Source organism: Microcaecilia unicolor, chromosome 13 (assembly GCF_901765095.1).
Source record: "Microcaecilia unicolor chromosome 13, aMicUni1.1, whole genome shotgun sequence".
Taxonomy (NCBI): Eukaryota; Metazoa; Chordata; class Amphibia; order Gymnophiona; family Siphonopidae; genus Microcaecilia; species Microcaecilia unicolor.
In genome coordinates, this window is record NC_044043.1 from 32,779,018 (window position 1) to 32,805,622 (window position 26,605).

A 26,605-nucleotide genomic window follows, 5' to 3' on the forward strand; every position below is an offset into this window, starting at 1 on the left:
GGACTTGTCCTTTAGGAAACCGTCCAACCCCTTTTTAAACTCTGCTAAGCTAACCGCCTTCACCACATTTTCCGGCAATGAATCCAGAGTTTAATTACACGTTGGGTGAAGAAAAATTTTCTCCGATTTGTTTTAAATTTACTACACTTTAGTTTAATCGCATGCCCCCTAGTCCTAGTATTTTTGGAAAGCGTGAACAGACGCTTCACATCCACCTGTTCCACTCCACTCATTATTTTATATTCCAGGAATAACATGTATAGAATGTTTGTACGTTTGGGAAGCTTGCCAGGTGCCCTTGGCCTGGATTGGCCGCTGTCGTGGACAGGATGCTGGGCTCGATGGACCCTTGGTCTTTTCCCAGTATGGCATTACTTATGTACTTATGTACTCTATCATGTCTCCCCTCAGCCGTCTCTTCTCCAAGCTGAATAGCCCTAGCCTCCTTAGTCTTTCTTCATAGGGAAGTCGTCCCATCCCCACTATCATTATAGTCGCCCTTCGCTGCACCTTTTCCAATTCTACTATATCTTTCTTGAGATGCGGCGACCAGAATTGAACACAATACTCAAGGTGCGGTCGCACCATGGAGCGATACAACGGCATTATAACATCCTCACACCTGTTTTCCATACCTTTCCTAATAATACCCAACATTCTATTCGCTTTCCTAGCTGCAGCAGCACACTGAGCAGAAGGTTTCAGTGTGTTATTGACGACGACACCCAGATCCCTTTCTTGGTCCGTAACTCCTAACGTATAATCAAGAAGAGCTTAGATGTGGAAATTGATTTGCAGCAGCAGACGTCTTGTTTATAGGATTCAAGTAGTATGGACATTAGAGTCCAACACCAAGCAGTGTCAGGCAGTTCAAGAGGTTATGATACAGGATGATGGGAATTAACATTCTAAGGTGGAGAAAACAGAGACTCTTATTAAATAGCGTGGCCTCTACTTTATTAATTTTCCTTGTGTTCATCTGTCTCCACCTTAGCTGAGATTTCTGACCTTACATATTATTCACTCTCTTCATGGTCTCTTAGGCTCTCTCCCATTCCTTCCTAACCTCAAGGATGGATTATTATAATTCTTTCTACACAGGTATCACCAAACATCATCTCAAGTGTCTCCAAACATTGCAAAAACATGGCTGTTGGGTGTACAACCAGCTACTCTGATAGTGGACTTTGTGTTGCAACCAGAACGGGACTGGATCTTAAAAACCTTTTTCTCTCATAGAGATGAAATCTTTCTGAATTGCAAAGTAAAAATATTTCCTGATATTTCTAGGCAAACACAGAAAAGGCGCCAGGCATTTTTGAAACTCCGTCTTCGAGTCCTCCAATTAGGAGGAATTTTTTGGCTCAATTTTCCTTGTAAATGTGTGATAAAACTTCACTCAGTTAAGTATGTTTTTTATGAAAGTGAGAATTTGCAGAATTTCCTGGATTCTAAACAGGTTTTGGCCACTACCCCATCGTTAGTAATCCCTGTAACATCTACTCCGTAAGAGAAATAAGCTCGGTCTATACTCCTACTAATTATCCTGAAATTATTGAATTATTGTTTGATGATAAATTTTTAAAGTGTGTTTTTTTCCTTTATATAAATGCTTGATGATAAATCTTTGAATTGTGCCTTGCCCGAATTGTGGACTTGAGATGTAATTGTCGTGGATAGATATATTTACTTAATAACTATTTCTTTAAGATGGTGACATTACTCTTTCTGTACAAGAAATTTCTTGTTAATTATTTTGAAATTAATAAATAAAATATTTAAAAAAAACATGGCTTCCCGCATATATTTCAGTGCCCGTAGACATGACTCTGTGACCCCATCCTTGATTGGCTTGCACTAGCTCCCATTCGATACTGTATCTGGTTTAATATACTTTTGTCTTCCCTCAAGGCCTACTACTTAGGTGTCCTATCCTACATCTATGTTTTAACCATCCCTTATACACCTTCCTGGTCTCTCAGATCTTTAGATGCACACCATTTGGTTCTTCCTTCTCCCAAGCAAACTCACTATGAATCCAACAGAAATTCAGCTTTCTTCTTTGCCCCTAAACTCTGGAATGGTCTGCACTATTCCTCCACAATAAGCCATCATGTCCTAAGTTTAAATCTTTGCTCAAAATGTACTACTTTGAATTAGCTTTTTACCCCTACCTGCAGGTAATTAGTGGAGTTACAGGTAGCTGGGCATTCTGGGCAATGCCCTTCTAAACGTTCCTTTTCTCTGAATCCTCCTCATAATGTATTGTGTGAACATGGATATCCTTTCCTATCATTTGTTTGTTGTTCCTTTCTCTCAATTTTGATTTTGATTGTACGCCACTTTCACCTGTGTACCAGAGTAAGCTGTATATCAAGCATCAATAAACAAAACATATAAGCCTGTGATTTGAAAGAGCCACTCAGTCCGTTACCCTTTTCAGTGGACAGCCCAAATTTATCTAATTTTTTAGAAGCCTCAGATTTGATTTTGGTGGTAACCTCTACCTTGATAGTCACCATTGCAATAGATCCAGATAGAGATTGAGCACTGAAATTATTTTACAAATATCTAGAGACCTTAATTCTGTATTTCTAAATATATGCTTTTCCTGATGTATCTAAGGCCATTCGAAAGAAGCATAAATTGATTTTGTTAATGGGGCCTTGAGTTTTACAGTTGGGTTCTTTTCCTTTCTGCAGTTTCAATGTAAATATTGAACTAAAAATTGTAATGTGTCATGTTTTCTTTGATCCCTTTCAGTAGACCTTAGTTCTAAGTGATAAAATTGCCCAGGCAGGTTAGACTTTAACCTCTCTGCCTGGAAGATCTCCCTGATGTTATGAAATGCTTGCTAAAGAATGTATTTTTCTAACCTCTCCTTGAGCATATTTTCCACTTATAAATGCTATTTTATTTTCCTTGGATTGTGTTCTTGGATGGATCTCTCCTCTTATAGAAGACTTGATATATTGAATTGAATGTGCTTTTCTTCAATTATTTTTTCTTTTTGCATTTGTTTCTTTCATATTGAATCTTTTGTTTCCTCTCAAGTTATATTGCATGAAATGTTATGGTAAAATGTGATAAATATAAAAGGTAAAACAAAATGGACATTTGAGGCTTTGAATGATGTCAGGAGCTATCGTGAGGAACACTGGTGCACTTCCATCCTACTTCTCCTGTCAGCAGTGGCAACAGCACCAACAGGGGGTGGTCACACTGAAGTTCAAAGGGATTGAGGGGCTGGGGCTCGGTTCAATTTAAATTTGAATTCCTAACCTGCTCCCCCCTTCTTCTTCTTCAAAAAAAAAAAAAGCTCAGTTTTCATCAATAACAGTTTCCTCTTTGCAAGATGATTTTCTATATCTGGGGTTCCTAAGCACTTGAATGGAAGAAAGTTGCCAGTGTCCGGCAGACTTCTATGGTTTGATAGGGAAAGACAGAGATTGTGGAACTGGAAAAGTTAGAGTTAACATTTATGTCTTTAAAATGTTAGAAATTATCTTAAGTGAGTTATTTACAAATGCTAGCTTAGCAGATTCCACTGACTTTAAGAGAAGGCCAGAATGTACAAATAGAAGTCATTGTGCATTGTTACTGAAGACCTCTATCTATATTGACAAAGAAAGGCCTTTAGATACAAGAGGTTAAAGAAGGTCTGAAACTGACCAGTATTTGTGATAGGTGTCTTCTTTTGAAAATGTAAATCATACTCTGTGTTTAACTAATGAGAGCAGGTTATAAATGTTAGTCTATTATTAAAAGTAGTTGAGAAATGCTATGTAACAGGTTTTCTCCAAAGTACTATGCCCTTATACTTTAGACTGTTAGCATATTTGCTTAGATTAAGTTCAATATTCTAAAAGGATGTTTTGCTGATGCTATGGAATTCTGTGTAGATGGATTAATTACATCACATGTGGTTGAGGGTATAAATGAAAGCATTTGAGATTGATGAACTTTGGGGGAACTTGGAAGAAGAAAGATTTCTCTCCCAGTCTTCCCTCCTTGTTGCCAACAAGAAATATTATGAAGCTCTAATAAAGGACCAGTTTTACTGATCTCTTGTGATACAATGAATTTATTTTTCAAAAATTATGAACACTCCTCCACAAGATTAAGTATGCATATATAATATCACATTCAAAGCATATGCTATGATTGCAGGGGCGGGAGAGCTAGAATCATAAAATTGATATTAGCAAATACATTATGCTAGTTAGTGGAGGAGGGGGGGAGACATTCTTAGGGTTAAAAGCAATGATATTTATTTATTTATTATTTGTTACATTTGTACCCCGCACTTTCCCACTCATAGCAGATTCAATGCGGCTTACATAGTAGTAGGATTACAAAGTATAGTACAGAGAGAGCAGGCTAAGCTTGGCAGAGTAATGGGGATGTGTACATGGGTAATATTATAAGGGAGAGGGGGAAAGGAGATAGGAGGAGGTGTAGTTTTAGGCTAGATTAAGATAATCAGGGGATAGGGTCAGGGTAAGCATAGGGAAAAGTTAGAGGAGGCGTGGTCTGAGTCATTGCCGTTGTCACAGGATCAGGTGATGAATAGGTGGGGTTTGTAGGGTTAGGTCGTGGCATTTGGATAAGCTTCCTTGAATAGATGGGTTTTCAGCAATTTTCTGGAGGGTAGGTAGTCTTTTATAGAACGAATGGGTGTGGGTAAGGCGTTCCAGAGTTGACTGCCTTTGAAGCAGAAGTTGGAATCATACGAGGATTTATACTTGAGTCCTTTGCATATGTTCCAAGACTGCATCATATAACCACCTATATGGGGATTTCAAGGTGGAAAGTTGCCGACTGCCTTGTTTATGATGCTAGTGTTTAATCATGAAGAAATGTAACCTGTGCCAAGTGCCAGACACAACTCTAGCCACCTTGTTGAGCAGACTGGATGGATCACACAGGTCTTTATCTGCCGATAATTACTATGTTACTAAGGAACTCGTTTTCGAAAGAGAAAAACGTCTAAAAAAGTGGCATAGAGCAGCATTTGGACGTTTTTCCCACAAAAAGTGGGAGTGGCCTATTGGTTAGGGTAGTAGACTTTTGTCCTGGGAAACTGAGGAACTGAGTTCGATTCCCACTTCAGGTACAGGCAGCTCCTTGTGACTCTGGGCAAGTCACTTAACCCTCCATTGCCCCAGGTACAAATAAGTATCTGTATACAATATGTAAGCTGCACTGAGCCTGCCATGAGTGGGAAAGTGCTGAGTACAAATGTAATAAAAATCAATTTTAAAAAAGCAATATTTTCAAAACAAATTTGTAGATGTTTCTCTATGAAGTCCGTCAGAAGTGCGTTCAAAACACAAGGGGATGTGTTGGGGGTCTGTTAAGGATAGGATTTAGGCGTTCCTAAGACTTGGACATTTTACAGCCATAATGGAACAAAACAAAACTGTCCAGGACTAAAACTAAGACATTTTGAGCTAGACCTGTTTTTATTTTATTTCTTTATTTATTGTACATTTATACCCCACGTTTTCCCCACAGTTTTGCAGGCTCAAAGTGGCTTACAATGCACTGATAGGCTATCGCCAGATCAGAGGTGGTACATTACAAGTGAATTGGTTAGAATAGAAGGAACAGGGAAAGAAGAAAATAGGGAAAGGATAAGAGAGTCCAAAACGGTCCGTAGATATATGTTGGCAGGAAGGACTTCAGGCCATACGTGAAATCCTTGGAGTTGGCTGAACCTCAACTGGCTAGAAGAGATGTAAATCAACCAGACACATCAAGATGACCTTGCATGATGGAAATGACGAAAAATGCACAAAAGGGTGCCCTAAATGACAGAGGACCACTGGAAGGAATCAGCGGTGACCCCCCAATACCCCCCAGTGGTCACTGACCCCCTCCCACCCCTCAAAAATGTGAATAAAATATGACTTCCCAGCCTCTATGACAGCCTCAGATGTTAGAGCCAGGTCTATCACAGCACACACAGGTCCCTGGAGTAAGTGTAGTGGTCAGTGCAGTGCACCATGACTTGGGGGACTCAGGTCTCTATCTCCCTCTACCTGTCACATTTGTGGCAGAAACTCTGAGCCCTCCAAAACTCACCAGAAACCCACTGTATCCACATATAGGTATCCCCTTCACCCACAAGGGCTACTGTAGTGGTGTACAGTTGGGGTTGTGGGTTTTGGATAGGTTTTGGGTGGCTCAGCAGACAAAATAAGGGAGCAACAGTGAGATATGTATCTGGGAGCATAGTCTACTAAAAATGCTGGCTCCTCCTACATCCCAATGGCTTGATTTTGTGCATTTTTAACTTGGACTTTTTTTTTTTTTATTATTTTAATGGACCAAAAAACAAAACTTCCAAATCACAAAACCGTGTTCAAAACAGCATTTTTGAAAAAAAAAAAAAAAGATAGACTTTTTTTTTTTTTTTGAAAATGACTTTCTTTCTATTCAGATTTTGGACATTTTTTGCAAATGTCGAAAGTCGGACTTAGATGTCATATCGAAAATGCCCCTCTATGTTAACATATATGGAAATGTTCCTGGCATTTCATTTGCCCAACCCTTTTACCCCTTTAATATTCCCTTATCTCTTGTTTGTCCTGTTTGTCCTAATTAGATTGTAAGCTCTGTCGAGCAGGGACTGTCTCTTCATGTTCAAGTGCACAGCGCTGCATATGCCTTGTAGCGCTATAGAAATGATAAGTAGTAGTAGTAGTAGGTGTTCCAATCTAGCTGTATCCTTTCATTACAAGCCTTACCCAGTTTTTACCCTCTCTGTATTTACATTTTAATTCCTGACTTGTTCTTCTTCCTTTAAGTCCCAGCTCATTGCCTTGAACTAAAAAGACAGAATGAAGAGCTTACTGCATTCTGTGGTGACTGACTTGAAACATCACACTTGAAGTGTCTCCATTTAGGTAACCCAGGGAGGTAGGAGGTTATTTTCTAATGGCACAACGGAGTTTGTGAAGATTTTTTCTCTCACTGCCATTTTGTATTTTATCAGATTGACTGATTACATGAGAGGATGATGCAGGCACTTGCCGAAACACAGCATGTCAGACCAACAATAAAATTTATAACCAGAGTGTGGTTCCAATGACATCATTATCTTCCTAGCCGTCTCTACTTTTTGCTGTTTCTGTGGAACATTTTTGTTCTATCTCCTGTTTCTTTATATTAATTCTCTCTCATTACGACCCTATAGTTATGTGCATAAGTAGCAGTAGCCCCACCTAACAGCTTTTTAAAAAAGAGACATTGGAACTAGCTCATGAAGAAAGAGTTGGTTACAATGAGTTACTTATATGGGAGGCAGATGTGAATGAAACTGGGACTCTACCAGAAGACATACATCAGGGATCTTGGCAGTACTTGAAGACACGCAGATGAGAGGAAAAACAGAGATGCCAAGTCTCGTTCATTAGGAATGTGTCACATTCAATTGAAGGCTATCTCATGCTCCCATTCTGTAAGCCTCACCATTCATTTATCAGTGCACTGAATCTGATCACTACAAAGCCTAAGAGGACATAAACCAGATGGCCTCACCAATAGGAAGAACTCTTAAGTACAGCTTTCTGCTTCCAGTAGCTGTACCGAGAACCAAGTAGTACTGTAATGGTATCAGTTAACAGTACCTGCTTTTAGCACACAGATATAGTAACAGTTAACCTGGCGGCTTAACATCTAGGGAGCAATTCTATAACTGGGTGCGATTGGCTGGGTTATTTTACCATCATTTTCTGCCCATAATGCAACTTGGGCTGTATCATCGCAAGTTGCATCATGTGTTTTTCATAGTGATGCGCTGCTCTACATGCATTTGCATGTTTTGCATTTCCTTAATACTTAAACAGTGGCAGTAGTGTAACCAGATCTCAGTTTTTGGATGGGCCCGAGGGTGAACTGTGTATATATGACCCACGCATTTCCACTCTGCCTGCTACTCCCCCACCCCCGAAGCAGTAAAAATGAATACCTTGGCTGGCGGGGATCCTTGGTTCCCACCAGCTGAACAGTCCTCTCTGGAGTCCCCCCTCCCCCCCAAGCAATCTCATCCCCATGGCAGTCAGCAGTTCATTCAAGCCACCAACACCGGCACTGCCCCCCTCCCCCAGACATGCTCAGTTGAACCAGCATCCCCCACCTCTGTGCACAGGGGGCGTCAATTGAACTGAGAATGCATGGGAGGGGGGACTGATGGCATCGGCAGCTGGAACCGCACTGCTAATTGCCCCGGGAATGAGGACTCTTCAGCTGGCAGCCCCCCACCAGCTACATTAACGATGTGTGCCACTACTGGGTGGGCTTGAAGCAAAACAGGGTGGGCCCCTGCCTAACCATAGCTATAACACTGATCTATGGTGACTTGAGTATCATTGCTGTAAATTTCGTCATGCTGTGTTATGGCACTTAAAGCCCTAACGTAGCTTGATAATTTCTCCCCTCCACCGCCCCTTAACTCTCTATTACCTTAGGTACAGATTTGCAAGTCCTCAGAGGAAAGAGAAATACTATTGCACCAGCAGATAATTCACCTTGAACTACTACTGAAAAAGATGTGAGTTAAATCCCAAATTCTTTCCCTTCTCTACCGTCCCTGCTTAATTTCTGAATGTCAGTCCGCAGAGGATAGCATATTTCTGAGTGAGGTGGTAGAAAGGCAGAGGAGTATAGAAGGAAAGTATTTCTGAACGGAAATGAACGAAGACACATTGAATAGCCTCCAAAAGAGCTGTGGGTGACACAAATGGTATCGGAGCTCAAAAGCATAAAGCCAGCGGAGTTAGTGATAAACCAGGAGTGGAACTACTCATTATAAGAAGAATCTGTGGTATCATATTAAGGGACAAATAAACATGGACTCTCCAGTCATAATCACCTAATATTCTCTCATTTTATGTCCACGTGTTTGCTTTCTGCAATGACAATATACTCTCAGAAGGGGAAAAAGGGGAGGGGGCAGGGGGATATCAACTGTGCAACCAAACTGAGCAAGAAAGGATCAAAACAGTATCTGTTCTCAATCAGTTTGGTCATTTCTTTTTAAATTAGGAAGATCGAGGAATGGTGCTGAAACTTGTACTCAATACAAAAATAAAAGCTTTAAATGAATTACTGTTTCAATACAAAGTAATAACATAATACACTAATTATAAATTTATTTCAATACAAATTAATTTTATTACACAACAAAAAACATATTTAATTAAAAAAGTGCACTATACCCTCTTAAATTTACACAAACATTTCTAGAGACCATTATAGGATATTCTGAAAAATCTTCTTAGTAATAGTTGCTGTATATATCCACTAGTTATTCATCATTCAGGTATATACCATCTGATTCCATATATACCTGAATGATGAATAACTAGTGTGCTGCTGCGGCTAGGAAAGCGAATAGAATGTTGGGTGTTATTAGGAAGGGTATGGAGTCCAGGTGTGCGGATGTTATAATGCCGTTGTATCGCTCCATGGTGCGACCGCACCTGGAGTATTGTGTTCAGTACTGGTCTCCGTATCTCAAAAAAGATATAGTAGAATTGGAAAAGGTACAGCGAAGGGCGACGAAAATGATAGTGGGGATGGGACGACTTTCCTATGAAGAGAGGCTGAGAAGGCTAGGGCTTTTTAGCTTGGAGAAGAGACGGCTGAGGGGAGATATGATAGAAGTGTATAAAATAATGAGTGGAATGGATCGGGTGGATGTGAAGCGACTGTTCACGCTATCCAAAAATACTAGGACTAGAGGGCATGAGTTGAAGCTACAGTGTGGTAAATTTAAAACGAATCGGAGAAAAGTTTCTTCACCCAACGTGTAATTAGACTCTGGAATTCATTGCCGGAGAACGTGGTACGGGCGGTTAGCTTGACGGAGTTTAAAAAGGGGTTAGATAGATTCCTAAAGGACAAGTCCATAGACCGCTATTAAATGGACTGGAAAAATTCCTCATTTTTAGGTATAACTTGTCTGGAATGTTTTTACGTTTGGGGAGCGTGCCAGGTGCCCTTGACCTGGATTGGCCACTGTCGGTGACAGGATGCTGGGCTAGATGGACCTTTGGTCTTTCCCAGTATGGCACTACTTATGTACTTATGTACTTATGTAAGAAGATTTTTCAGAATATCCTATAATGGTCTCTAGAAATGTTTGTGTAAATTTAAGAGGGTATAGTGCACTTTTTTAATTAAATATGTTTTTTGTTGTGTAATAAAATTAATTTGTATTGAAATAAATTTATAATTTGTGTATTATATGTTACTAGTAAAAAAAAGGCCCGTTTCTGACACCTATGAAACGGGCGCTAGCAAGGTTTTCCTCGGAGTGTGTATGTGAGAGTGACTGTGTGAGAGACAGAGTGAAAGTGTGAGTGTGTGTGTGTGCGAGAGAGAGTGAGTCTGGGTGTGAGTGTGTTTGTGAGAGAGTGTGTGTGTGAGAATGAGAGTGTGTGCAAGTGTGTATGTGAGACACAGTGTGAGAGAGAGTGTGTGTGTGTGTGTGTGTGTGTGCGAGAGAGAGAGTGTGTGTGAGACACAGATTCTCTGTGAGAGTGAGTGTATAAGACCAAGCGAGTGTGTGAGTGACTGTGTGGCACATAGAGAGTGAATGTGATACACTGTGAGACAGAGTGTGTGAGAGTGAGAGTCAGAAAGACATTGTATATGAGAGAGAGAGTGTGTGTGTGACAGAGATACCTCCCTTCCTGTGTCTCTCTGGTGTCAGGCCCCCTCCCCTCTGTCTGTGGTGTCTGAGATTCCCGCCACTGCACCCAAGCAATTGGTGTGCTGGAGGAGGGGGAGGGGGGATGTGTTGGGGGGGGTTCAGGTTGGAAGAAGAGGGGTGCGGGGGGTTCAGGAAGCGCTACCAGATGCGAGTGAGAGAGTGTGTGGGGGGGGGGGGTTCAGGAAGCGATGCCAGATGACTGAGTGTGGGGGGGGAGGGCAGTGGGTTCAGGAAGCGCTGGCAGATGAGAGAGAGAGTGAGTGTGTGTGTATGGGGTTTCAGGAAGCGCTGCGAGATGAGTGAGAGTGTATGTGTGAGGGGGGGGGGGGTTCAGGAAGCGCTGCCAGATGAGAGACAGTGAGTGTCTGTGTGTGTGTGTACGGGGTTTCCGGAAGCGCTGGCAGATGAGAGAGAGAGTGTATGTGGGGGGAGGGGGGTTCAGGAAGCGCTGGCAGATGAGAGTGAGAAAGAGTGTGTGTGTGTGTGTGTTGGAGGGGTGTGTGTGTGGGGGGGGTGTGTTGGGGGTTTCAGCTTGGAAGAGGAGGGGTGTGTGGGGGTGTCTGTAAGTGCTGCGAGATGAGTGAGTGTGTGTGTGGGGGGGCGGTTTATCAAGTGTTTCCACATGAGTGTGTGTGTGTGTGGTGGGGGGCTTCAGGAAGCGCTGCCAGATGAGCGAGAGTATGTGTGTGTGTGTGGGGGGGGGGGGGTTCAGGAAGCGGTGCGATATGAGAGACTGAGTGTGTGTGTGTGTGTGTGTGTGTGTGGTGGGGGGGGGTTGCCACATGAGTGAGTGAGTGTGTATGTGGGGGGCAGGGATTTCAGGAAGCACTGCCAGATGAGAGAGAGAGAGAGAGACTGAGTGTGTGTGTGTGTTGGGGGGGGGGTGTTGAAGTGTGGCCAAATGAGAGTGAGTGTGTGTGTTTGGGGGGGGGGGGGTCAGGAAACACAGCCAGATGAGTGAGTGTGGGGGGCAGGGGTTTCTGGAAGCGCTGGCAGATGAGAGTGTGTGTGTGTTGGGGGGGGGGCGTTGAGGAAGTGTGGCCAAATGAGAGTGAGTGAGTAAGTGTGGGGGGGGGGGGGGGTAAGGAAGCGGTGCCAGATGAGGATGAGAGTGTGTGTGTGTGTGTTGTATGGTTCAGTTTTTGGGGGGGAGGGAGGATCCTGCTTTTTAGAAGAAGAAGTAATGAAGCGTGTCCTCCGCGCGATGCCCCCCCTCCCGCCGCCATCCCACCCACAGCGATGCACCCGGTCGCCGCCATCCCACCCACCGTGGCCATCGCACCCACCATCGCGTAGTTTTGCTGGCGGGGTTCTTTGCGTCTGACGTCCTGCACGTGCAGGACGTCAGATGCACAGAAGCACTGGCTGCCTGCACAGGCTAGCAACGCCGAAGATGACGCCGTAGTCAGCAGACAGGACTTGTGCTGGTGGGGTTTTGGTCCCCTGCCGGCAAAGCAACGCGAAGGTGGGTGGCTTAGTAGGGGGTTGTTGTGGGGGGGGGTGTTGGACCTCCTTCTTTTGACCTGCAGCTTTGGAGGGGGGGTCGGGTCGGGGCGGAGGTGGGCGGATCTACCATTATGTGGGTGGGGCTTCTAGTTTTTGACGTTTGGCGTGCGGGCGGGGGGTGTTGGATGTCGGGACTGTGGACTCCGGAGCTTTGGAGGTGTTTTCCCTTTCCGCGGGTGGGTCGGCAGGGGGAGGAGTAGGGAAACACGCTCTGCATGTTTCCCTACTCCTCCCCATGCGTGGGTGCGATCCGTTTGTTTTTTTTTTTTCTGCCCTCAACATCATGACGTTTGACGCGGCTGGCTGGCTTCACCACATGAATCCACGAACCCTTCAGGGAGTGTTTGAGTGACTTCAGAACGTTGTCTTCAGAACGTTCACAGTGCGTTTTATTATATTAGATTATTTTGTGTTGAAACAGTAATTTATTATTTTGTTACATTTGTACTCCACATTTTCCCACCTACTTGCAGGCTCAATGTGGCTTACACAGTACCGTAAAGGCGTTTGCCAAGTCCGGTAGAGAACAAATACAAGGTTATGTTGTGTTCGAATAAGGTAGGTGTATTTCAGGCACCATGAGGGTCAGAAGGAGGGCGGTTGTATATTGTCCAGTATGATCATTGGTTTTGTTGTGTAGCCGGGTGTAAGGGATTTATGTGGGATTTAGGGTAGGCCTTTTTGAAGAGCTTGGTTTTTAATGATTTTCTGAAGTTTAGGTGGTCGTGAATTGTTTTCACAACTTTTGAGAGTGTGTTCCATATTTGTGTGCTTATATAGGAGAAACTAGATGCATAGGCTGTTTTGTATTTGAGTCCTTTGCAAGTTGGGTAATGGAGGTTTAGGTATGTACGAGATGATCTGGTTCTGTTTCTGGTTGGTAGGTCTATGAAGTCATGTATCCTGGGACTACACCGCAGATAAGTTTGTGGACCAGGATGCAGATTTTGAAGATGATCCGTTCTTTGATTGGAAGCCAGTGTAGCTTTTCTCGGAGGGGTTTGGCACTTTCGAATCGTGTTTTACCAAATATCAGCCTGGCTGCTGTGTTTTGGGTGGTCTGGAGTTTTTTTTCTGAGGTGTTCTTTACATCCCGCATAGATTCCGTTGCAATAATCTGCATGGCTTAGAACCATTGATTGTATTAGGTTTCGAAATATTTCCCTCGGGAAGTAAGGTTTTACGCGTTTAAGTTTACACATTGAGTAGAACATTTTCTTTGTTACGGAGTTTACTTGGCTCTCAAGAGTAAGGTTGCAGTCAATTGTGACGCCCAGTATTTTTAGGCTGTCTGAGATAGGGAGGGTGTGTTCTGGGGTGTTTATGGTTGTGGGTTTGATCTTGTTGTGTTGAGATGAGAGGGTGAGGCAGTGTGTTGTTTCAGTGTTCAGTATCAATTGGAATGAGTTTGCCCATGAGTCCATGATGTTCAGGCCTGCCTTGATTTCATTGGTTATTTCTGACAAATCATGTTTGAAGGGAATGTAGATTGTAACATCGTCTGAATAAACTTTCTACTTTTGTATTGAGTACTATGTGAGAAAGTTATTAGTATTGCTTAGAATCCTATTTTTGTATTTCTGAGACTTGTACTGCCAGAAAAGCCAGAGTGCAGTGAAAGAATACTCTTGATGTGATTGGCCAGAACCCTGATTCACCTGATACAGTCACACACTTGTAAACTGTACAGAATGATGAAAATTTGACTTCATAGCTTTGAAGGTGGTGGAAATTCCAACCTATATAAGTACATAAGTATTGCGATACTGGGACAGACCAAAAGTTCCATCAAGCCCAGCATCCTGTTTCCAACAGTGGCCAATCCAGGTCACAAATACCTGGCAAGATCCCAAAATAGTACAAAACATGTTATACTGCTTATCCCAGAAATAGTGGATTTTCCTCAAGTCCAATTTAATAATGGTCTATGAACTCTTCCTTTAGGAAGCCGTCCAAACCTTTCCTAAACTCTGCTAAGCTAACCGCCTTTACCACATTCTCTGGCAACGAATTCCAGAGTTTAATTACACGTCGTTAAGTGAAGAAAAATTTTCTCTGATTCGTTTTTAATTTATATTTTGTAGCTTCATCACATGCCCCCTAGTCCTAGTATTTTTGGAAAGCGTAAACAGATACTTCACGTCTACTTCACGTTCAATTCCATTCATTATTTTATAGACCTGTATCATATCTCCCCTCAGTCACCTTTTCTCCAAGCAGAAGAGCCCTAGCCGCTTTAGCCTTTCCTCATAGGGAAGTCATCTCATCACCTTTATCATTTTTGTCGCCCTTCTCTGCACCTTTTCTAATTCCACTATATCTTTTTTGAAATGCGGCAACCAGAATTGAACACAATATTCGAGGTACGGCCGCACCATGGAGCGATGCAACTTGTGTAATGTGATAACATTGTCTGATTGTACATGGATGGCAATAGTTCTCCTCTTCGGAATCAAATGGAATATTTTTCTTTCACCAACAGTATTTCTTTTTTCTTACAGACGGAAGGGCAGTCTTTTTATGTTTCTATATAGTACAATTTGATAGTGGGCGGGGGGAGGAGGGGGAGAGACAAAAGTGGAATTACAATGTGGATAACTGAGAACTGGTAACATTAAGACCAGCTTTACCCCAATGTGACTTTGCTCGGCACTATCTAGCACATTATAGAAGCTGAAATGCGTGTGATACTGTCGAAGGGAGCTGTTCATGTGAGAAGTAAATCTAGGCCAGGTACATAGGGTATTTATAAATGGTTTTGAGGATGGAGGAGTCGGGTAGAGGAGAGACCATTTAGAGGTCTGTCCTAGTAAATATGACACTGTATTCTTGTAGTTTGCTATCGTTTCTCGATTGAAGATCCCTATTTAACATGTCTGTCATAAAGGGATCCTAGGGTGTTTACTTACACAAATTCATGAATATTGGATAGTTGCATAAAGAAGGAGATTGGGGAGTTTGGAGTAGAGGGGAATATGGATACATTGATGAGGGTAGAACTATTATATTGTTCTTGATATGTTAGTTATAAGACAAATGGTTGTACACTGAACTTGCTGATTGTTTAGTATGTAGGCTTTACTATTTCATCAGTAAAAATTGTTGAAAGATAAAACATACAATAGAGGGGTGGGGTGGGGTAAAATGTTAAAAGGATTGATGACGGACTGTATCATTTGGGTTTTTTTTTCTTTTTTCTTTTTAGAGACATGCTCATATATACATCTTGTATATTCAACTTGTTGGTTGTGTTTTCTTTGAAATGTCATCAATAAAAATGTTGAAATATAGTACAATTCGATTCTTCTTTTTTTGTTTGTTTTCCTCAGTTGAAACACAGCCAAGCAGCCGGCACATTTCAAGAGCCTTGGGGAGATTTACATAACAATACAATACACTATTTTTACTTCTACCAATAACCTAGGGTAAGTACCTGAGGTAACTGGAGTGGCTGTGGATATTCTATGATCCTACCAGATTATAGTAAAATACACTTCAGCAGCTCCATCTAACCCATAGCCCTCTGGCCACTGCAGGATATAAAATTTTGATGCCCATAGGCAACACCAAACAGTGGATTCTGGGGGGGGGGGGGAGGGGGGTTAGAGATCCCAAGGTCTGGAGAGCCAGAAGAGGAGCAGTGGTGTCCTGGGGGCCCTAAAACAAGCGGGAATAGGCTCCTCATTGCCCTGATTATTTGGAGGTAGATGTTAACTTTTACATGCCAGTTATCTGCGTAAATATTCAGATTACTAGCACATATATGCATATCTGTGCACATACATGTGTACATGCTAGATATGCACCTATGCACTGTTCTGTAAATATGCATATATCTGTGACAGCGGGGGCAAACTGACCATTCGGGCAACCGGGCAGTGCCTGAGGGCCCAGAGGCTCTACCCAGATGCTTGAATGCCCGGTGTGCCGCTGGTGATCTAGTGGCCTCAGCTGGGGGGGGGGGGGGGGAGATACATGTTCTTTCCTGCCCAGCCCGCTGGGCTGCCGCTATTCCCCCCCCCCCCCCCCCCCCCATCCACAGCACCACTCTATTTTAAAAATGGCGGGCAAGATCTGCTGTGATTTCTGCAGAACATTTTGTTACTGATTTGCAATAAGGGCATAAGGAGGACTCTAAGCCTTCCATTTAAAGTTGATAATGCACTACAGAAAGGTGGTATAGTCTAATAGCGATGGACATTCGTTAATGACGGAAGAAATGTCACTGTCATTCACAAATGAAAAAGGGAAGAGTTTGTTTGCTAATGACTCCCCTCCACTGCAGTCCGTCCCACCCCCCTTACCAGACTCCCTTCCCACAAGCCTCTAAGGCATACCTGAATATCTATGGTGGTCTAGTGATGCCCACTTGCTCCTTCACATGGCCACACCCAATATTGTCACTGTGATCTTTCACCACAGTCTTGTGGTACCACTGGAGTTTGCAGTACTATGGTGAAAGGTCATAGCTGGATGTGATGCAGCAAGGGCAGGAGTGAATGGCATAGCCGCCGAGAGGGGGGGGGGCAGGGGGGACAAAATTCCCCAGGCCCGGGCCTTCAAGGGGGGCCCGGCGCCGCAGTCCCACCTGCCCTCCGTCGTTGACCGTCTGCCCCCTGCATTGTAATCGCAGTCTCACCTCCATGAAAGCAGCACTGCAGGCAGCAGAACACCTCCCTTCGGCCCGCCTTCCCTCCCTGTGTCCCGCCCTCGTCTGACGTAAATGGCCGCCCTTCTCCTTCGAAAATAAGCAGGTTAGGGTAGCAACCTCCACATTAAGAAACAATCTCCTTCTGTAATCTGCCCAAAAATGCTGTTTTCTGTTTTAGCTGTTTAACATGACAATTAGCATGAACTAACAGCTTTTGGCTGTTAGTGACCACCTGCTGGCACGTGACAATTCCTGCATTATATAGCTAATGCTGCCTAATACACAGATCCTTTGGTTGAGCTGTCTGATTTTTGCACATCCCATCCTATATAATAATGTTCCGGAACTACATGTCGTCAATTGAGGAGATGGAGCCTTACAGAGCGCACGAATGCTTCAAGGCTTGAAGGCTTCACTTTCTCACACACACACTCACTCATTGTCTCTCACACACTCTCTCTCTCTCTGACACAAACACACACTCTGTCTCTTTCTCACTCATTCTCTCTCACATACACACTCCATATCTCACCCACACACTCTCTCTCTCTCAAACATACACACTCCGAGGAAAGGGGGGCATGGAACTCGGAGGGAAGGGGGGGCCAAGAACTTGGAGGGGAGGAGAGAGAGGGAGGGAGGAGAGGAGAGTGAGGGGGGCCTGCACCTCGGACGGAAGGGGGGCCTGGAACTCGGAGGGGAGGAGAGGGAGGGAGGGAAGGAGGGGGGTCATGGAACTCGGAGCCCCCCACATACATACTCACTCTCTGTCTCTCACATACACTCTCTCACATACACACATACACTCTGTCTCTCACACACTCTCTCTCTCTGACACAAACACACTCTGTCTCTCACTCATTCTCTCTCTCACTCACACACACACTTCCTCTCTCTCTCTCTCAAACATACACACTCCGAGGAAAACCTTGCTAGTGCTAGTTTCATTTGTGTCAGATACGGGCCGGTTTTACTAGTAGTCAATGTTCCCTCTAAGCTGTGTGGGAGTCCTTCAACCTCAATCCTGCCAGCGGAGTTGGTGCTTCAATATCATGTTTTTAATCTCTGCAGGCAGGCAAGTTCCCTGGAGTCCTGCAGAGCTTGACTGCACCTCGCTATTGAAAATCTGACACTAGAACAGCACCCCCCTCTGGCAGGAATGTACACGGAGGACTCCTGCACAGCTTAGAGGGAAAACTACACAAATAACCTCACTTATTTCATTTGTCCCAGATTTGTTAGCCAACAGTTTGCCCAAGGGATCATTTTGGGGTACAATAAAACCATCATAACTCCATAATGAAAGCTCAGCTGATAAACACATTTTCTAGTGTACCAAGAGTGGGGCGGTGGGGACAGTCTGATCCGGGTGCAGGCAGCAGGGGGAGTGCACTGAGCAGTGGTGCAGCTGTCTGCTCTGTCACTCTCCTGCCATGGAACAGGAGTTTGATGTCAGAGGGGGCAGAGGACCTGCAGAGCAGACAGCAGCATGACTGCTCAGCACATCCCCTTGCTCGGAGGAGGTGAAGGGGATGCTCCACTCGGGGGAGGGGGATTGCTCTGCCCTGGGTAGCATACTAGGTAGGTATGCTTCTGAACAACTACATAAAGCATATATCTATCATCAAGCCATCCCCTCTCAACAAACAGCACAACCTCATTGATACCACTAGACTAGCCTGAACATATTCAAATCAAGAACTCTCGATCAATGATTCAAATTAATCTAACTATCAACCCATATGGAAAAAGCTTGGTCATGCAACTAAGCCTTAATCTTTTTCAATTTTACAGCTGAAAAACAAAAGGCATACATAAGAATATTTGCTGTAAGGCAATAACATGGGCCACCAAATACAAAGGTTTCCCCTAAATATAAGCATTTTGTAAATCAGGTGTAACACATTGAATTTCAGGCTGGCTCTAACTGGCAGCTAATGTAAATAATCCCATTGCAAAATAAATAAACCTGAACTAAAGAAGGGGAATCAAAATGATAAAGGAGATGAGAAGGATCCCCTGAGAAGAAAGGTTACGTAGGCTGTGGTTCTTCTACTTGCAGATGAGACAGCCAAGAAGGAATACGACAGAGATTTATGAAATCATGAGTGGAGGTGGAATAGGTAAACAAAAATAAGTTATTTACCTGTTCAAATAATTAGTTATTAAGGTGAGGGAATACTCCATGAGGCTAATAGGGAGCAGATTGATTAAAAAAAAAAAAAAACTTTCTATAATTTGTTTTCACTCAACTTACAGTCAAGCCATGGAATCTGTTGCCAAAGCATGTAGTTTAAGGTAGCCAGCATAGCTGGGTTTAAAAGAGGTGCAGACAAGTTTCTGGAGGAAATGTCCATAAACCACTATTAGCCTTGTAGACTTGGAAAAGTACTGTTTATCCCTGAGAGGCTGCAACAAGGAATGCATTTGCTTTTGTGACCTGGACAGGTTTTTGTTAGAGATAGAAAGCTGGACATCATGTATTAATTGTTGGGGAAATCATCAATGCATTCAATGCAAAGAAATGTTTGGTACCATGCATTAACGGCACAACCAATAAGGCATGATGCAGAGTGATAACTGCATTCGCTCATCTGCCAAACTAGTTAATGAACAGTAAAAATCTCCAGGTTGACTGTAAGGCACAGTCCTCACCCATTAAGTGCCCCAAAATGATGCTGTCACAATAGAGAGGGAGAACACTAAGCGCAAATAATTCAGCAAGAAGACACAAGGAGTTGGCCTTGGAACAACTGGATGAACCCATGAGGCACGTTAAAGAATCAAGGAACTGTTTATTGATCTTACATGGATCATGTTTTGGTCTCTGCCTGTGTCAGGGGTGTAAACATATACAATAAAATAAATTATAACATGATAATAATAAACAAGTTATAAAAAATTTCAAAACAATTCAAAAAAAGTAGTCAATTTACAAAAAAACATAGATTGTGTTATCACAAATATCCAAATAACATATAGATTAGCATTTTGCAAATACAAAACTCACTAAACAGATGTAAGCCTATCAAATTTTTAAAAAAAGCATGTAAACTTACAACTTTACCAGATAAAGAGGCTTATTTTCAAAGCACTTAGCCTCCCAAAGTTCCATAGAAACATATGGAACTTAGCCTCCCAAAGTGCTTTGAAAATATGCCTCATGGTCATCTCAATCATAGAGAAAAAGGTATAAGCTTAATGAACAGTGCCTAATAATCAGTAGACTGCAGAATTTTCAGGTACCATATATAGAATCTAGCCCTATATGTTTTGTTATATTGTATGTTTAGGTTTATTAATGTTAGTTTGTAACCTGCTTAGATGGGCAGGAAAGGCGGGATACAAGTGTGATAAATAAATAAATAAAACATAGCCACCCCCACCAACAGTCTCTCTAAGCAGCTCTAAGCTGAATGGTTGTTCCTGCCACTGGGGAGTGGTGCTTGAATAATGTAGTTTCAATCGCTAGTGCCTTGTCATTGAAAGCACAATATTGGAGCACCAAACCCCCCAACCATCACCACCAGAGGAAACCAGTGGAGGATTCCCATGCATCTTAGAGGGATCGTTGACTACTACATCCAAGCATGCATTAACACAAAAAAACCGCAAGTCAATGTGATCACACAGCATTAAAGTAACTAATCTGGTGCCCAAGTTTTCAATTTCCTGCATTGTTGGGATGAGAAAATATTCCACCGAAATAACAGTGGATGCATAGACCTATGTGCGAAAAAAACAAAACAAGGTTGAGCTTTGGGCAAAAAGCATTGCAATACTTTTAGTAGGAGATTTGATCTTGTTGCCACATTCTCTATGTTTAACTGTTTCTCTTTCTGAAGATTCCAGATTATATGTTGCAGCTACTTTCTGCACTGTGAAAAGTAAATCAGAAGGGACATCACTGTGCTGTTCTGACAAATTTGACTATTTCAAACCAATTCCACTTAATGTTCCTGTATACTGTTTATAGCCATCCCATTTCATCTTTGATTTTCTTGGGATTTCTGGGAAGAGGTTATACATGGCTTCTTTGCAGATGGTGCCACGGCTGCGATCATGTGATTCTCAGCCTCACTGTCAAAAGAATCTGATTCTTTACTAGCCCAGCTCATCCTTTCAGTGTACAGAGGTCATTTTAGAAGCATCTATGTGTGTTACATAGTGGCATTTGTATATATAGACTGGCTAGACATACAATGAGTAATTTCTGAAGGCCACTAAATGTCCAGCATGCAGTGATTTGAAGGGGGCATGTGGTGGTCATGGTTTGGGCAGCTTCAAAAAAGTGACATGTAGTCCCATTTTACAAAGGAAACTACAAATATAATCAAAAGGATATGTCCAGCAGCTTTGGCTCTTTGGTGAGGCCTTAAAACAAAGGACTGAGAGGGTTAGAGCCCTTAATCCTCATTTGCAACACAACAAAACTAAAGTACGTAATGGACATAACACAACTCTTCTGTTGTATGATTCCCTAATGTGGCTGTGCCACATGAACTTTATCTTACCACAACAGAGCTTAAAAAGGGGTTAGACGGTTTCCTAAAGGACAAGTCCATAAACCACTACTAAATGGACTTGGGAAAAATCCACAATTCCAGGAATAACATGTATAGAATGTTTGTACATTTGGGAAGCTCGTCAGGTGCCCTTGGCCTGGATTGGCTGCTGTCGTGGACAGGATGCTGGGCTCGATGGACCCTTGGTCTTTTCCCAGTGAGGCACTACTTATATACTTAATATCACTTTGTATTTGTTCACATCGGAGTCTGCAAACACCTCTCCAGTACTACGTAAGCCACATTGAGCCTACAAATAGGTGGGAAAATGTGGGATACAAATGTAACAAACAAACAAATAAATAAATAAATAATCCCCCATTTTTGTATTCTAAGGGGAAAAGATTGATTTTTTTTTCTAATTGGTACCACTTAGAGGTACAGTTTTCTGTGATGGGGCCACTACGGGCTAGATTCAGTAAAAGGTGCCAAAATTTGGGTGCCAGAAAAAAACAGCACCTAGCGTGATTTTCTAAAGGTTGTTCCGGAATGAGTGTTCTTTATAGAATTGAGTTGGACACTGACTTCTGCACCCAACACTAGCTGAAGCCTGGCATACATCCCGGCACACAAGTTGGGTGCACGACCTTGGTATTCAATAAAACTGCAAGCAATTTCCTGGAATGCCCCTGACCCACCCATGCTCCTCCCATGGCCACGCCCCCTATGCAGTTACACCTGAAGACACTGAGGTGCTATCCAATAACTGTGCAAGTGTATTTTCACAGCAATCTGCGCGTCACCCCATTTCGGCACCTTGCGTCCATTAATACTCATTTCCGTGCCAAAAGCTGGGTGTCTAACTAGCTCCTAACTTTAGGCGCCATTCACAGTATTCCCCAGCAAATGTATACTTGACAGCACTTATATTTGCCACTTCTACATATAAGTGATGGCATTTATATCTGGAGGCTGCTAAGTGGTGCTGTTCTTTTTTTTTTTTTTCCTACATCTCGAATTTTGAAATCACTGCACCTGCTGTATGTGCCAGTAAATATGCATGCATTTCCCTGAATTCCTTATACATATTTTAGCAAAGGCTCCAAATTTGGCAAAGCCTTTTGTAAAATACTCTGGCAAACGTCAAACGTCCCAACCTGGATGTCCCGTTTCCCACAGGGAGCTCCTATGCAAAATGGGGCTTCACCTGCCCTAAAATTAAAGAACTAGCCTGATACAAAACCTAAGACAGGAGACACTGAGCTTAATCAGCAATAGGTCGTCCGGTGCACAAGTGTGACTCAATTTATTAGGAGTCCCCTAGATGAGGTCAGTTTTCATTATCAAGGGAAAAGGAGGCAGTAGCGGGTTGGTGTTAAATACAGTCTTGCAAATTATACTAAACTGGGTCATCGTGAAAGTCTTCAGAGACTGAAAGGTATCATTATTATTATTTCAAGGAAAAAAACATGCAGGCTTCTTCTATATGTTGTGGAGAGATGAGCCGTTTACAGTAAGTCCTTGTGTTAAAATTTTGCATAGACAGTTCTCTACTCTAATTGGATTCCACCATTTTCTCCATTAGAATCTTTCATGTAATACTATTTTAAACAGAGAAACATCTCTCTCCTTCTCGTTACCTTTAGTTCACACTAGAACAGATCTATTTCATATGAAAAAGCCATTTCTTAAAATTGCATTAACAAGAAAGAAAACTGGGGCTTGAACAAGCCAACTGTCAAGAGTGATATATGAAATTTTTGTTCTCTTTTATTTTGTCAAAATACAAATCTGTGATACCGCCAAATATTTTTTTTGTGACCTGTTATAGAAATATATTATGCTGATACTGTGGACTGTTTCATATTGTATTTATAGAAACTATCTGAGAACTTTTAGCATTGCTTTCCTGTTCTTTGACTGCTTCAATTTAGATTGTACACCTGTCTTTTAGATTGTAAGCTCCTCAAGCAGGGACTGTCCTTCCAAGTTAAATTGTACAGCGCTGCGTAACCCTAGTAGCGCTTTAGAAATGTTAAGTAGTAGTAGAAGCTGGTATCTCACCTACTATCCTGGTATGTTAATTAGTTCTGTCCTTCTCCAAAATATCCATTAATTACAGTTATTTCCACAGTTATTTCCTCAGTCACAGACATGCTGTTGCCCATGCCTGTGCTCTACTGCTGAACTCATTTTTGACCTTCTCATAGAAGCTTTAGGAAGTCAACGTAACTGTAGGTATTCCCTGTTCTCAATGCAAATCAGATATAGCACATACAAGAATTTCACTGTGGCATGGAGGCAGTAGACTCCCATGGTCAAGATACTGACCAAGACGCATTTTGCGAAGTCATTCCTTGTTATGATCTTATAGCTTCAATAATGTGGCTTTTGTAAATGCATTACTAAACAAAATGATTCTGAATGAATGACAGTGTTACATGCAAAGTCAAATATTTTGTCTAGAGCCTTCTAAATAATTAGCTTCCACGATCAAACCTGAGTCACATCTTTGTCATATGGTAGGTTTACAGTTGTAGACTTAAAGAAAAATATTGATAAGCATGCCCTTGATGGGAGAGACTAATAAACCTACATACAATCTTACCATTTAGCTGTCTGTAGACTATATCCTCCAGAAGTGAAAGCCTTTTCAGAACTGCCTCCTGGATAGGGCTGACTCCATGGGCTGTCAGATTGGTCACATCTGCCCTTGGATGGACCTCATGGTAAGAGTCCACGCTCTTCAGAGCAATGGGTCTACACTTGGCCAGAAATAGCACAAAGCCAGCCACCGCAATCAAGTTTAACACCAGCAAGACTTTGACTCTTCTCAATGAAGCCATCAAATTCTCTGTGTGGCCACTTCAGCTTCCCGGTGCAAGTAAATACATAAGCCAGTTGTTTTCCTTCTGGACGGTTACCTCAGTGGGAGGTAACAGGTAAAGGTACAGCCCCATTCACCTTGCTCAGTGGAAGCCAAAGATGGGGTTGATATCACCAGCAATGAAGTTAATTTAAAAAAAAATCCAAATCAATGCAAAATAAGATCCTGCAGTGTTATAATAGAAGTTGTTTAAGACAATGAGTCCTGACCATCTCCTTGGGTTTGCAGAAGTCCACCCACTCAGCAGGACAAGTGCATCTACTGTGGATTCCTCTTGTACAGCCTTCAAGCAAACGATGACTTCAAACCGAAACTGGAGAAACTTTTTGATTATTATGTCTGGGTGAATCTACTCCATGCAAGGCTGCCCATGGGTTTCCTATTAACAATAAATAGATTAGATTAGATTAAAATAAAATATTCAATTGAAAAAACGTGGTAAAGCTAACTACAGCATCGACTTAATTACTGCAGGCTGATTAAATCAGATAAATTGTCAAACTGGTTGTTGAAATAACGTTAAGATTTTCTGCATCAGCCCAGGCAGAATGAGACCAAGTCTCCAGTTAGGGCTCTAAGAAATAAACTTAGGAATCCTTTCGCAGCTGTAGATCTTTTTACCTTTTTTTTTTCTTCACTTTTCTGCCAGACAGCACTCCATGGCAGTCCACTTGTTTTACGAAAACATCCGAGCCAAAAAACTAAATCCAGGCACGGTTACATTTTCTTTTAAATTGACTTTTCTACTTTTCTTGTCTTTGGGGACCCCCTTCGTTACTGGAAACGGTTGCAGCCTCCGAGGACATGAAGCAGCAGCCAGTAGGTACTTAGCCGCGCATCTCAGCAAAAGACGCCCCCCCCCCCTTTTTTTGTTTTCTTAATGGAAATCGACAACTGCGAGTCTCGAAATTGGCTTTACCTACCCACAACCGATAATGCGGCAAAGCCCTGCTGCCTGCACTTCCCCCTTGAACTCTGGTGCTTGTTTTTATAACTCTTTCTTTAAGGGGGGAGTGGGGGTGGGGAAGACATTGCGATTTGCGCAAAACAAGAGTCTATATGTGTCACAAAACAACAATACTTAGCACATGTCCGTTCAGCCAGGGCGCTGCAGCCGCACGTCACCGCCTCAGCATCACTCGCACTTGTGCCCCCGACCGGCTTAGGATAACAATCGTTGCGTCTTCCCCCCGTCCTCTCCGCTGGGTGAGGGCTCCAAGAACAGGGAGATCTTCTCTGGTGGGGAGGGTGAGAAGCCCAGGGAGAAGCAGCTCGGAAAAAAAAGGATGATGTCCTTCCCCTGGACCATCAAGAGAGAAAAACCTGGCTTACGCCTGCCGGAGAAGCCGCTCTCCGCTGTTATTTTCCATGTCAGTTTGTTGATTTGTTTCTGAGCAAAGACATCCTTCCCAATGCAGGCTTTAGGAGTCCTCCCTTAGCGGAGCCTAGAAGGGCGAGCACGAAACTCCGGGCTGGAAGGCGGATCGGCAACAGCCTTGAAATCGGTCCTTGATGCTTAGGATGTCAGGTATAGGAAGGTGCAGGCAGGGTTGCTGTTTTTTTTTTTTTCTCTCTCTTTAACTAATATCTTCCACCTTCTGGCTAAGGGCAAAACACTCATGTAAAGACAGGCAAAGAAGAAATATGCAAAGAATGCATGGGTTATACAGGCTTTGACAAAAACCCTGTGTAGAACGACTGGGGGTGGCGGGGAGGGAGGGAGAGTTGGGCCACTCTTTTTCTTCAAGATCCAACAAAGACCCTTGAAAAGTTGGGATGGTTTTTGTAACAGAGGCAAAAATACGTCACCCAGCAAGGTGCAGCAGCGGCTCTGTTTATGGCTGCGACCAGATTTAGTTTAACCTTCTGCACCAAAGGCACGATTTAGGCTCCGATCTGTTAGGCTGAAAGTCCCCAACACCCTACCGTCTCCTCTGATTTATCTTTTCCCCCTGACATTTCCTTTCATCAAGTTTACTAAGCTCTCTCTCTCTGCTTACCAAGGCTCCATTGTCAGCTGCGATTCTCTGACCTTGCGCTGAATACACAGCCTACGCTCTCTCCCGCTACTTCACTGCTTTAACGGCGCTGGAGAGCAGCTCCTTAAAGAAATAACATCCTTAGATGGAAAGTAGCATTCAGAGAAATTAAAGACAGACCCTACTTGCTTAATCTATGGCTGGCTATATATCACAGTATTTACAAGGTATGCAAACAAGGCAAATATCATATTCACACATCTATCTATCTCTCTCTATCTATCTATCTATCTATCTAATATATTTTCCAGCTTATCCTATATATCTACATCCACATGGAATATTTCTCATTCC

The 26,605-nt window shown here is 42.7% G+C and overlaps 1 protein-coding gene across 4 annotated transcripts in view; it reads right to left on the minus strand.

Annotated features, from left to right (window-relative positions):
• The window catches only part of GALNT17 (polypeptide N-acetylgalactosaminyltransferase 17), a 473,734-nt gene extending 447,421 nt beyond the window's left edge, over positions 1–26,313 (minus strand). For 2 of the 4 annotated variants that reach the window (XM_030185762.1, XM_030185765.1), the window contains exon 1: positions 23,994–24,821. In XM_030185762.1, coding sequence (XP_030041622.1) covers positions 23,994–24,231 — 238 coding nt within the window. In that variant the 5' untranslated portion in view covers positions 24,232–24,821. Of the gene's footprint in view, positions 1–23,993; positions 24,822–24,893; positions 25,180–26,272 lie in introns of those variants that run through there. The other 2 variants (XM_030185764.1, XM_030185763.1) reach the window with 2 other exon arrangements.
• Positions 26,314–26,605: the final 292 nt, after the last annotated feature.